Below are 14,247 nucleotides of genomic sequence, written 5' to 3'. Positions count from 1 at the left end.
CTATCCTGGTGCAAACACAAGATGGCATCGAACGTGTGATTGCCTACGTGAGCCGTACTCTATCACGTGCCGAAACCAACTATTCAACGTCAGAGAAGGAATGTCTCGCGGTGATATGGGCGATTACAAAGTTCAGGCCTTATCTCTATGGGCGCCCATTCAAGGTTGTGACTGATCACCACGCTTTATGCTGGTTGGTTAACCTCCAAGACCCTTCTGGGCGATTAGCACGATGGAGTCTGCGACTTCAGGAGTTCGATGTCACCATCGTATACAAGTCGGGTAGAAAGCATGAAGACGCCGACACGCTATCACGGGAACCTCTGGAATCCGACCATACAGCTGTAGAAGACGACAGCGCCTTCCTGGGGACTCTCATTGGGGCGGACCTCCTCAGTAAGCAACGAGTCGACCCCGAGTTGAGGCCCATCATCGATCATTTAGAAGGCAGCACCGCGTCTGTTCCTCGTCCACTTTCCCGTACGTTACCATCATTTTGCTTACGACACGCCATATTATACAAGAAAAACACCGGTGTTAGCAGCAGATCTTATCTTCTAGTCGTCCCTCAAGACCTTCGTGATGACATCCTATTAGCCTGCCACGATGAGCCGACATCCGGCCATCTGCGATACTCACAGACGCTCGACAGGCTTCGACAGCTACATTTCTGGCCAAAACTCGCAGCTTGTGTGAAACGCTACGTGAAAGGATGCCGCAATGTCAGCGTCACAAGTCACCACCTGTAAAGCCTGCAGGCCTCTTACAACCCATCGATTCACCGCGAACGCCATTTGACCAATTTGGGATGGACCTCCGTGAACTGTTTCCTTTGTCTCACTCCGGAAACAAGTGGATCATCGTCGCAACTGATTACTTGACGCGTTACGCTGAAACTAAGCCATAGTCACGTGGTACAGCATCTAAAGTCGCCCAGTTTTTCATACACCACATTGTGCTTCGTCACGGTGCCCCGTCATTCATCATAACAGACTGAGGAACAGCGTTTACGGCAAAACTGTTGGACGACATCTTCAAGCTCAGTTACACGAACCACCGTAAGACAACCGCGTACCACCCCCAGAGTAACGGCTTGACAAAAAGTCTGAACAAAACGCTGTCGGACATGATTTCTATGTGCGTGGATGTGCAGCATAAAACATGGGACGAAATCCTGCCATACGTATCGTTTGCATACAACACCGCAACCCAGGAAACGACAAGGTTCGCACCATTCCGCCTCGTTTACGGTCGAGACGTGCAAACCATGCTAGACGCTATGTTTCCTTGTGACATCGACCAGCAAGAGCTACTAACTCCTGATGTCGACGATTACATTCAGCGTGCAGAGGAAGCACGTCAATTAGCTCGCGTGCACATAAGATCGCAGCAATGTGAAGACGCTCGAAGGTACAATATCCACCATCGACAAGTCTCCTATCAACCTGTCGACCAAGTGTGGGTTCGGACTCCTGTTAGACGGCGAGGTCTGAGCGAAAAACTCCTGAGCAAGTACTTCGGACCCTACAAAGTACTACAGCGGTTGAACGAGGTCAACTATGAAGTTATTCCAGACGGAGGCTCGGCAACGACCCAACGCCACTCACCACGAACAGAGATTGTGCATGTCGTCCGCTTAAAACCTTATATTACGCGGTGATACTCGCCTTATTGTGCCCGGGCAGCAAACAGTTTTGTTTTTTTGACATTGTCCGTTGGGTCTCGAACGAACTGTGAATTCAGTTAATAGTTTTTTCTCTTATGACCAATCTCAGACAATTTTTTTGCACCTGCATATGCCCTGCGCACTATAGGTACCGTTTCTCTCTTTTTTTCCTTATCGGCGCTGCCGTCCCCTTGTGTATGAGCATCAAGTCGATACTATAATCGGAGGGGGAATAATGCCACCTAGAGTTGTGAGCCTGCAAGCCCTAGCGAGCCAAAAAGGGCAAAGAGAACGAAGAAGAACTGTGGTTAGCGCCTCGTTCTGAAGATACACGCTCGTGTCTTTCTGCCCCGGTTTTCCTGTCTTGTCTCTATGGCTCTTGGTGCGTGACAATATATATTAGAAAGCTCAAAGATCATCAAAAGTAGGAACCACGTAAAATACTTTGGACTTATGCTGTTCCCAACCTAGTTAACAACCGCATAAGGTGGCTATTATTTTGAAAGTGCTAAGGAAGATTTTTGAAACGCTTGAACTGGGGTTAAGCTAACCATGTATAAGGCACTGATTATACCAGATCCAGAATGTGTCAGCATCAATTGGTGTCCCCACCAAAAATGCCTTAAAAATTGAGTGGGTACAAAATTAGCCAGTGCGATTTTTGTTTTCGAATTCTTCCAGGCACAGTAGCATTATTGTTCTCCGTAAAAAGCTCGAATTAATTTGTCATGATCTGTGCATGGTAATTTTTAAACTATTTTTTGTAGTTTGCATCATGACCGATATATTTAATCCAGAACAAATCATCTACTTAATCTACTTCAACCCTTGAGACACTCCTCAAAACTAACCACAAGACAATACGGCTACTTGAAAGTCACAAGAACATTCATAAAAACTATGATGTTCCAGCATCAACAGCTTGCTGAAATAACCTTCCACCATTTGCGCAGAGCTGTGAAATGTAGAATATTTTAATTAAAAAAACTATAGAATATTTTTTCTTTTAATTTGTGAATTACTAACTTCTATTCAATGTCGCATAATTCTGTTACAATTGTGATTGCTTGTAAGTTATCTAAGTGGTGGATCTTTGAAACTGTTTCACGCACTGACCAGTATTCAACTTTTTTTGGAAGTCCTTCATGACTTTCGGATACCATTGTAGTCATAATATGACCAACCGCTGCTGCGTGGTTCGAAAGGGTCTGCAGTATACTGAAATAACAAAAAATATTAAAAAGAGAAAGAAGAATATAACACATTCCTCGTCTCCCCTAAGTAAGGCCGAAGTAAACACGTCCTAGCGTTCTCATGTAATTTTCCAAGTAGTGCTTAACCTTCTATAATGCATAATATTATTTATAACGAATACTACCATTTATTTTTTTCCAATTGAAATTATCTACCTACATAGTGAGCCTATATTTGATACGGGTTCTGTACAAGAACATCTAAACATTTTTAAGCCCTGGTTACACAGATATGGGTCTTATCACAATCTCTCAAAAGTTCACTAGGATGAACTGTTGAAGACTCAGTCTTCAGGGCCAGGTGAAAGTAAGATAGTGGACGCTCTAACTACTTACTTTACTGCGTCACGGAATCCTTGTTTCATCTTCATTCTATATATATTAGCGAAGTCGTAGGTGCCAATAGCGAGGACAATCTTCGCTATCTCTTCATGCTGCATCTCTTTCATTTTCTGGAACATCACAAAAAAATTAATTTTATATTTATGGTTATACGTCACACAACAATATCATTGTGACAAACGTCATAGTGCGAAGACTGAAAAATTTTGACCACCTTGGTTGAATTAACGTGCATTGGCGGAAATGTCGAGGCCCGTGTGTTCAGATTTGGGTGCACGTTAAAGAACCCCAGGTGGTCAAAATTTCCGGAGCCCTCCACTACGGCGTCTCTCATAATCATATGGTGGTTTTGGGACGTTAAACACTACAAATCAATCAATCAATTAACGTGCATCAAAATCGAAACACATGGCTGCTAGCATTTTGAATGTATCGACTTGCAGTCGCCGTGATGGTATTCGCACAGGCGAATGACGGTTCACCACTCGTACTCGATCACCACGCGACCCACACTTCAAGCGCACAGCAATGATAAGCAGCACGGCAACTCGATAAATGTTGCATATTTGAGCACACTACTATTGTCCTAACAAGACCACACATATAATGTTTCTATTCATTGTCGCAGCGATAGCGTGTGCGCTATTACTGGAGCAAGATAATTGATATTTTGACAAAAAAAAAACTAAGACAAGGTAGACGTTTGCCTTTATCAAGCTTACTAATGTATATTTTTGTGCTAAGAATCCTTCGTGCTGCTCTAGAACGTGAATTCGGAATACAACAAAATCACATGGCCTCATCCCATTCTTCCTCACCTGGAGATTTTTGTTTTCGGTTGCTAAAACTCTCTTTTTGTCAGCGTCCAATCACAGTTTAAGGGAAAAGTATATGTCACGAGTGCCCCTTACGTACTTTTTAATGACAGCAGTTTACTGTAACTTTGCCTCTCTAGTAATCATTCATTAAAGTTTCAAGAACATCAATCGTCAAACTAAAATATTCTGGGTTGATAGTTGCCATTACAATGCCTCATTTTGGATGTTCAAATCAATATGAAAAACTCATTATGAGACCGCATCTTTGCGGTGACCCTAGAGAAACTCTGATGGCGGCCTCTACATCACTACTGAGTGCGCAGTGCTTTGGAGGCCCAGCTTGTCCTCTTGCGTTTTTTGTATGGCATCGTCAGGACCCCAGTAAAGCCCCGAGAAAAGAATGATGACAAAAAGACAAGGAGAGAGCATAAAATCTGTGCTAAGCCAGGTCGTCGCGGCCTCTCTTGTAGGGTGCTGCAATCAGGTGCGTGTTTCCCAAATGTTTTAACGGTGTTAAATATTTTTAATACTTCTTGGTTGCATCTAGCAGTTAGAGTGTCTTATATTTTTCGTTAATTTTAGTCCGGATTTGAACATTGCTAGTCTTGTTATGTCCTATATTGAGTGCTTTACTGGGAAGTGTGGCGGTTTGGGCTAGTTCGTAAGATATGACGATAGTTATAGCACGAAAGCAGTCGTCGTTCTGTCGCGCGCTATAACTAACGTCATGTCATACCAACTAGCCCGAACCATCGCACTTGCCAATAAATCACCCAATACAGGTGAAAACAAGACTAGGATTGCTCAAAACCGGGCTAAAAGGAACGAAAAAATATTAAATTTTGTAACTGATAGATGCAACCAACAAGAATTACCAATATTCAACATGGTTAAAACATTTTAGAAACGCGCGCCTGACTCCAGCGCCCTATAAAAGCGCCCACCACTACCTGGCTTAGCACAATTTTTTTTTCTCTCAACGTTTATCTATGGCGTTACATTCGAAGGGTTCGAAATTAACCTGGTGAAACTCACTCTAGGCGGCACTTATTAGAGCTGTCGTAACGAGCAGAAGGCGATATAAAGCGAAAGCAAAAAGTAGCGCGCATGCCGCGCACTGAGCTTGCGAATCTGCCCAATAAGCTTCTATGCTTACTGGGTAAAACGAACACGCTTGCGTCTTTGCGTCATTGACTGTTTGGTAAACAAAGCTCTGTGACCTCTACGAAGAGGAATAGCTGGGTGACCTTTCTCCACACTTTCTCATACCTCGTAGTTGCGGAGTTGCAAGTTTTTGGTGTGTTGTTAGAGTGAGAAGGGGTGATGATGTGAAACTTCATGGCACTGCTTACTAACGGTAGCTCCTAGGGTCGCTACATGGTCGTTTCACTTCACCAGCCAGAAATCTTGGCATGTCCCTCATCGTCACCGTCCTCTACATCCGGTCTAACATATGCGACAAGATTTACCGTATTTCACATTTATCGGAAGAAAAGCTGTTTCTAGTACGTAATGAGTGGTGTTGCACAAATTTCGACTAGTCGAAGCCTATACTTTATAGCGGCAGCAATATAAGAGTACTAGAGGCACAATTTCGCATTAGTCATTATGTTTTTTTCTGAAGTCCGAATTGATAACATCGCCGCTCCAGTCCTGTGCTTGATGCGCGAGAGAAAGCTTGACAAGGCTACAGGCTGGTGTAGGTCAAGCAGATATGAAACGCTTGAGCGGGCGACGGTGAATCAAGGGGGGACTTGGAGAGGAGCTGCCTTTCTCAAACATATAAGCTGCGAGTCTCTATGAACGAAGTCGCATGGTCTGCTTCGTCGTTTTGGAGTAGCTGTGAGTTCATTTTTGTGAACTGCACGTACGAACACAAACGTTTCATGCACTTCAGTGCCACGGGCGTGCACACACACACACACACACACACACACACACACACACACACACACACACACACACACACACACACACACACACACACACACACACACACACACACACACACACACACACACACACACACACACACACACAAATACACACACGCACACACTCCTACCTACCTACCTACCTACCTACATACATACCTACCTACCTATTTACCTACCTACCTACCTACCTACCTACCTACCTACCTACCTACCTACCTACCTACCTACCTACCTACCTACCTACCTACCTACCTACCTACCTACCTACCTACCTACCTACCTACCTACCTACCTACCTACCTACCTACCTACCTACCTACCTACCTACCTACCTACCTACCTACCTACCTACCTACCTACCTACCTACCTACCTACCTACCTACCTACCTACCTACCTACCTACCTACCTACCTACCTACCTACCTACCTACCTACCTACCTACCTACCTACCTACCTACCTACCTACCTACCTACCTACCTACCTACCTACCTACCTACCTACCTACCTACCTACCTACCTACCTACCTACCTACCTACCTACCTACCTACCTACCTACCTACCTACCTACCTACCTACCTACCTGAAGCAGACCCTTAGTGCTCCTAAGTGTGTGCCGGAAGTCCTTTTGAAACGACAAAACGGTGAGGAGCCCGTAGTGCCTGATGCCTTCCTTCCGTAGCGCGTCAAGGTCACTGGAGGCACTGTCCAAACCGTTTGGCGTTACATTCCTGCATTGTAAGTTCAAATTGTAATACGGCAATTACAAAAACCACCTCAACATCTTGGAGTGTTCACACGAAGTAAAAGTTTTTGAGGCAAATGTTCACTTGAAGTAAAGTTAATTTTGAATAAATTGCTCCTTAGGGTACTTATTCAGAAAAAAGTTTTTTCGCGAAGGCTTCTCCTAATACCTAATTGAAGCGTTGTCATCATTTGATATGTTTTAGCAACAGAATCACGCGAACCGATAAACAAAAACAAAATACGATTTAAAGCAGTGCACTTTTTAAATTCAGTACAATGACACATATGCAGGAAAAAGCTCTTGCTGTGAAGTCTTTCGTAAAAAAAGTTGCACGTAATCCTGATGACTGATATAGTAATCATTAAAACGGCTGGATAATAAAGAGCACTTGCGATCAGTGTAACTTGAAAAAACTCGAATGTGCTCAGAAAGAAATTTTGAAGACGCTTGAACTGCACCTTCACCAAGAGAACGCGAAAGCGTAGGCGGGCCCCACTAGCAGTGCTTTCTGATTTTCTATCATTGCGGCGCTTTTCGCTCCTGAGCTCAGCAATGCCACAAGGAAATAAAAGTGAGTAGGCCAAACATTCGCCGTTTTAAACCCTAAAGTGTCTGCACGTATCCAGTAAAAGCTCATTTATTGGGAACTTGTTATAATATAAAAAACAGCATAACACGGACCTGTTGGCGGGTCGCGATAAGCAATTGTTATTTTAATGGTATTAAAGTTTTTTTATTTGGTTTAATTGAACAAGCCGGTTAAAAAAGACGATCCTCGGAGCACGGCATGCACGAAGCGTGATTTTGTGTGAAGTAATGAAGCATGAACGCATTCGCTAATACCCGAAACTGCCTTTGGTTTGTACCTGCATTTTTATGTGGGGCACTTCTGCTGCAATTAACCAATACATTTATATACTGCAAGCTACTAAACATCAAGATAATAGCGTCGTAATATGTGCTAGTTGGTAAAGAATGGAACACAAGTAGATAAGTGGCGGTCCGCATGATGAATTGCTCACTAGCTACGTAACGTACTTACCACGAAGCAAGCATAGATTATAAGTTGCTCGCCATTTTTTAAGCTTAAAAATTATTTTTGCGTATCTCCGGCGGTATTTGTGGTAACGGTACATGGTGAAGTGTTCTTCAGACTTCGTTTCTGCTTCAGACATGGGGGCTTCGTGCCACGTTCACAAAGTCGCGAATGACGAAATTCGTGCCTTCCTGAGCTCTTATGCAAAATTAGCGCGCGATTTACGGGTCCACCAAGAAAACATACGTGCATTGAAAGAATGCACACCCGTTTATTGTTTTCTTGTTGCTTTCAGTAATTTGGCATTCGGCTCACTTCAGTATCTTTTTCCCGGACCCTTGAAAACCAGATTATACGCTTTTACTATAGTTGCGAATAGCTTAAGAAGCCGTATTTGTTTCTTATGTGAGTACATCCAATTCAAAACTGTAAATTTAGCATTCCTGTCAAGCAGTTTGAAGAACTAATGACGCCTAATCACTTACATCAAAGATCCTGTTCGAGCGTGGTTCAGTACGCTATGACGTACAAAATGTCAAGGTGGCTTTTTCGATACAAACACTCATAATGGACAATCCCCAGCACCTTGAACTAGGGCCACGGCTGCGCTTGAGTTATGACAGGTGCCGTCATTACTTTGGCAAATACGAAGAATATTCTCTCGAGTATTTTCAATTGTTTGGAAAAGGAAGTGTACTTTGTGAATTCAACTGGGCTTTTGTAGGTTAATAAGAGCCATGGTGTGGAGGCTACAATTACGTACAAATGATCAGCTACAATCTGATGTACAGTTGATGAGTCGCTTCCCGTATTTTTTTTTCTCGGTTGGAAAATGGTCCTCGCATGCGCGTGGTGATGCTGGGGGTAATGATGTGCAAACGGGTATTGTTTAGAGGACATTTCTACCTAAAACATGGGGGCCTGAGCCTCGTTCACATTGTGAACTATTTCGCGAAGACCATAAGGCGTACCATTTATATCACTCTAACGTAAAATGACCATATGTTCACCAAGAGGTTGAAAATACAGAGATAGAACAGACAAGAGTTCATTTTTTTTTGTTACTTTCGATTATTTGACATATGACTAACTTCAGGATATTTTACTGTGCCATAAACTGCAAAATAATGAGGTTTTACTGTACTTTTATAGCCTAAATAGCCCTAATAGCCCACTCGATCAAAGCGCACAAGATTCAGCGGCCGTGCTCTTGCACGTTAGGCTAACCAGTATGCCCTCGCTGCAGATCCTGCTTTCTATAAAAGCAATAAAGGGTACCTTCAGAACGCACTTTCCCACAGTTTTTCTCCGCATGAACTCAAAGGCTATTCCTGCAACAACATAATTAGCTTCGGACAGCTTCTGACTTACTGACTTTCTGACTTGCTTAAGTTTCTGACTTACTGAAAGTCGAACGAAATTCCCAGCTGCACGCGCGTGTACTTTGGGCTCCTCCTCTGGAAAACATCCCAACTGACGGGGTTCTTTTCCGCTTGAATGTGGCTATTTGATGTGATGACGTTGGTGTAGAAGAGGTAGTCGCAGTACTTGTCGTCCGGGTACATGTCCTCTGAGATGGCTGTCTCGCTTACGGTGCAGATTATCAACTTCACTGGGAGTAATTAAAAATGAATCAATGTACAAATCTTCTGTGTATCTCTTACTTGTTTTCATTTAATATATGTCACTTATTCTCAACACAAAGTGAGCATTAGCGTCAGCTGCGTGAACACCAGTTAAACGAAGGATACCTAGCACCTCATTAATTGACCGTATGAATTCATCATGACGCGAGATCACCGACACTAGTGACGTAATCTGGACATCAGACATTGCCGAAATTTATGATAGTATAATAACGCCAAAGAGAGGTCACCACGGAATCTTCGCGCTTAGTAAAAGGCAGGCTAATCCCAAAGGGATGTGGTGCTGAGATATTGTAATTTATTTGATTCAGGAGAGTCAGATGTATGCGCAATTAGTTGCCATATATGCAATGCGAAAAAAAGATCGTGCTTTTTCTACGCTGAAGAACATTATACATTACGTAAAACCTAGGTGACTTGCGAGTGTGAAAAATACATTCAATCACGAGGGGACATGAAGTGCAATTCGGTCCTCCAGAGGAATCAGCTGATCGCTGTTGTGTATGTCAATCTCGGTGCTTCCACGTCCAGAGAAATATACTCCTCCCCAAGATGGTTTCTGTGAATACTGGAGAAAGAAATATGCAGAGTTTCCCCCTCTAGAAGACTTGCGCCTCTCTTCGTCACTATGTATGAAGTTACAAATAATTTCTGGTGCGCTTTCATCTATCGATGACGTACTGAAACAAGCAACATGACGCATAGGAATGAAATCAGCCAGTACTCCTAGCATAACGTTCCTAGCGTTCGTCCAGCGAACGCGTCTGTGAGCGACTCATACGTCGCTCACGCACTTCATAACAGAGATTTCCGACAATTCCTTAACCAGCCTATTTTAATGTAGTGTCAGTTTCAGATTGCTCAGGTATATAAGAGCACAATGCGAAGTCGCGCATACTTCCCGCCTGTATTGTTAATACAATAAACTACGCAGTTTCCGACATAAGCTTGATTCACTAAAAGAGCTCAAGACACTCTAAGCTTTGCACGAAATGTTGAGTACAAACTTGAGCCGTCGTATGGGTAAAAAGCTGGCTTCATCGCGAGGCAAGCTCGGGCTGTGCGTGCGTTTAGAAGCGCGCACCTGGTTGTAGATTACGAGTCGCTAACTGAAATGCACCCTTACCAGAGGGAACTGCTGTAGTCGTAGTTGTAGATGTTGTTGTTGTAGTGGTTGTCGTTGTAGTCGTTGTCGTCGTGGTTGATGTTGTTCTATCTGTCGACATCATTGTCGTTGGCGTGCTTCTCGTTGTTGTAGTCGGTGTAGTTCTGAGGCTTGTCGAAAACGTTAGGTCTGCAAAGATGTTAGGTGATCAGCAAAATGCCAGCGTTGTTTGTTTTTCGCGCTTGACATGCATCAGTAAAGAATGCTATACGCAAGTAAAAAAACTGCTTCCACCTTAACCCGAAGGGTATTGGGTGAAAATGTGAATACATTTTTTGCGCCGGGTGCACGGTGCAGTAAATTTAATGACACAAATTACTGACCAGAAGATTTGTACCAGAATCATTTATTTATACATTCATCGGCCAGCGAACGGTTGAGAATAAGGCATGCGCTTCACTCCAATTATATATACGTACAAAAGAGCGGACGGAAATGTGGGGCGAAGAAAGCAGAGAGCGAAAGACGAGAGAAGTATTGGCGAAGCACTGCATTTACTCGTGCCTTGGGTCTAGCCACCAATCAGTTACCTCCTCCTCGTTATTTCTACCCGTTTAAAGTCTATTTTGACTTCAGTTTCCCTAAACCCAAATGCTTTGAAAAATTGCGCGCCATTATCCTGCATTATAGGGTGTAGCTCTTTACAGAGCAATACCGAAGGTTCAACTGTTTTCTCCACCTCTCTACGCGCACTACATAGCAGGTCTGCGCCTCCGTGTTTAGCTCGGTACGTCTTGGTCCGCAATACTCCCGTTTTAGCCTCGAAGAGCAGAGGACAACTCCGAAAGTCATTGCAGTTCCTTTTTTCTGCAATTTCCTGCTCTCTAAAGCATTACAATACTTTTGTTGAGCTAGGGTGAGTAATTTGCCCAATTTTTGCGACCTCAGGTGCGATTTACTCACTTTCCGCATTACTCTAAACCTTACAAGATTTCAGGTTGGCTTTCACGTCTACTCGCATGTATTTCAAAGCAGTGTAATTCATACGTCATTTCAATATTTAATAAACAGTTGCTTAAATTACATTGCGAACCCTTTGTCTACACCCTGGCAACTCTCCTAGAGAAGTTCGTGATAAATATTTCTGATGTCTTTATTCATTTGAACAAGACAAAAAGTCCTTACTGGTTAGCAATCACACGTAACTCGTACTCGAAGGTAAACAGGGCCATGTAAAAGACGCCCGATTACGTGGGATACTGGTGTGAAAGAGCACTGACACCAAAGCTGGAAAAGCTAATTCTCGGCAAGAGGACTCGTAAGTTCACTCACCAGGACTCGGACCCGAATCGAGCCAGTAGTGTGAGTCCGAGTCAGTCAAATTGTGGTGAGTTTGAGTCCTTGTGAGTCCGATCAGGAAAATGTTTGCGTCGGTGAGTCCGAGGGAGCTCGAAGCTTGAAACTATATTTTATGAGTCACTCTGAGGGACCTTCATATTTCTCGTTCACCTCCGCACGAGTTCTGGTTCGTGTTTATTTGTGCTTGTGGAAAGTACTACGTAATAAAGCAAGGCTTTTCGCAACCCCGGCTTACTTTGCCGAATGTTTTCAAGATTGCATTGCGCATTTTGGAGAAATATGAACAGACCTGCACAAAATGAAGACACCCAGTTTGAGTGCACTTGCAGTAGGTGCGCGCCGGCCTGCTCAACGCATAGATTGGAACCCTAGTGTCTGGCGTGATGCGCTTCAGTTGTGCGCACGTTCGGAAGCATGCGCGGGGTTGAAAGAATGCGAGCTGCCCTGCAAAATTCGCCCTTACCAGAGGGTACTACTGTAGTTGTACTTGTCGTCGAGGTCGTTGTCGTCGAAGGGGTAGTCGTTGTCGTGGTTGTCATCGTGGTCGTTGTAGGCGTCGTCGTCATAGTTGTCATTGGGGTAGTTGTCAATGCGGTTGTGGCAGTCATCGTGTTTCTCGTTGTACTCGGCCTAGTTCGGGGCATTGTCATCGAAAACGTGTGGTCTGCAAAAGCATTAGAAGAACAGCAACGTGCGTTCCTTTTTCACGCTTGACGTACGCAACTGAAGAATACCATATAAAGGGAAAAAACCACAATTTTGAGGTCATAAGGTCAGACGACAACATTCAACTACCCTACTTACAGTAAGCCTGGTCACGCTCTTACATTCAAAGCGTGACAAGAAGTTTTTCGCGTCATGGAGAACCCATTGCGTCTCTGATGCAGGACACCGGAAAGTTGCAGTCTTTCTGTCCTGCCAAAACGTTAACCGTCGGACTAGCGTAGACGTACCAGCAAATGACTACCAGAGTTGCCTGTTTATTTTCTAATTATGCTCTCCATGGAGGTTCTCGTTACATCTGCTTGGTGGCGTGACATTCTATGCGCATCAAAAAATCAGTTGTACTGCAGACAGAATACAATCCAAAGGAGCTTAGCTTAAGTAACAACCATTGAATCTGACTCTCCGCCAGCCAATTAGAAGTTAGGTGACCTGCTCAGAACAGTTGTGCTGTGATGTACTCACCTAAAATTGATACGAAAAAGAGACAAACACATACATTGTGCTTTGACAGCCGTTTTACTGTCTTATTTCCGCGTCCCCACGAGCCTGTCGCCTGGCGTCACAATGTGCCTCACTCACATGATAATGCTGCTCCCTGCATACGAGTTCGCATTTATCTTTGCCGGCGGATCACACTACATGGTACAACCTGACCTTTTCCGACTGCCGCTTGACTGACCGGAACTGCTCAAAACTGTATTGCACACTTTGAAGCTATATCAGCGAGCCTACACGAAAATACAGTTGCCAATTTTGTTGTTCTCAGAGTGCGCGCAAGTCGACGTTCTTGACTTGTGGATTTGAACCCCTGTTTTTTGCGAGGCGCGTTTGAGTTTTGCGCGTGTTTGAAAGCATGCGCGGTGTTGTAGATTAGAAGCTGCCCCATGAAATGGACCTTACCAGACGGAACTGCTGTAGTTGTCGTCGACGTTGTTGTTGTGGTTGTGGTCGATGTCGTTGTGGTGGTTGTGGTTGTCGTTGTGGTGGTGGTAGTCGTTGTTGTGTGTTTTCTGGTCGTTGTAGTCATTGTCCTCGTACTTGTCGTCGTGGTAGTTGTCAATGCAGTTGTAGTAGTCGTGCTACTCATTCTTCTGGTTGACATAGTTCTAGGGCTTGTAGTCGAAAACACGTGGTCTGCAAAAATAACAGGACAAAAGTAACGTCATTTCATGGGGCAGTACAAGCTGCCTCATGAAATGGAAGGCTTACCAGAGGGGACAGCTGTAGTTGTAGTCGTCGTTGAGGTTGTTGTCGTTGTAATCACTGTCGTCATGGTAGCTGTCGTTGTGGTAGCTGTCGTTGTTGTAGTTGTTCTTGCCGTTGTAGTCATTCTCTTCGTTCTTGTCATCATGGTACTTATCAATGGAGTGGTGGCAGTAGTCGTGCTACTCATTCTTCTGGTTGTCATAGTTCGTGGGCTTGTCGTCGAAAACACGTGGTCTGCGAAAATAACAGGACACCAGCAACGTGCGTCGTTCTTCAAGCTTGACATGCATAACTAAAGAATGCTCCACAAAAGCAAAAAAGACGATGATTTGCAACTGAAAGGTCGGACGATAGCGTGTATTCAACCTACACGCGAAAACCTCGCGATGATCTGATGTTTGCGG

The 14,247-nt window shown here is 44.0% G+C and overlaps 1 protein-coding gene across 1 annotated transcript in view; it reads right to left on the bottom strand.

Annotated features, from left to right (window-relative positions):
• LOC142768338 (uncharacterized) overlaps positions 1 to 13,620 on the bottom strand; it is a 44,505-nt gene extending 30,885 nt beyond the window's left edge. The window contains exons 1-6 of the mRNA XM_075870309.1: positions 13,538 to 13,620; positions 12,375 to 12,575; positions 10,574 to 10,741; positions 9,206 to 9,413; positions 6,601 to 6,748; positions 3,256 to 3,371 (exon numbers count right to left, since the gene is read on the bottom strand). Coding sequence (XP_075726424.1) covers positions 3,256 to 3,371; positions 6,601 to 6,748; positions 9,206 to 9,413; positions 10,574 to 10,741; positions 12,375 to 12,561 — 827 coding nt within the window. The 5' untranslated portion in view covers positions 12,562 to 12,575; positions 13,538 to 13,620. The remainder of the gene's footprint in view (positions 1 to 3,255; positions 3,372 to 6,600; positions 6,749 to 9,205; positions 9,414 to 10,573; positions 10,742 to 12,374; positions 12,576 to 13,537) is intronic.
• Positions 13,621 to 14,247: the final 627 nt, after the last annotated feature.

The sequence above is a fragment of the Rhipicephalus microplus genome, chromosome 8 (genome assembly GCF_043290135.1).
Source record: "Rhipicephalus microplus isolate Deutch F79 chromosome 8, USDA_Rmic, whole genome shotgun sequence".
Lineage (NCBI taxonomy): Eukaryota > Metazoa > Arthropoda > Arachnida > Ixodida > Ixodidae > Rhipicephalus > Rhipicephalus microplus.
This window is presented reverse-complemented; position numbering and strand designations above follow the sequence as displayed.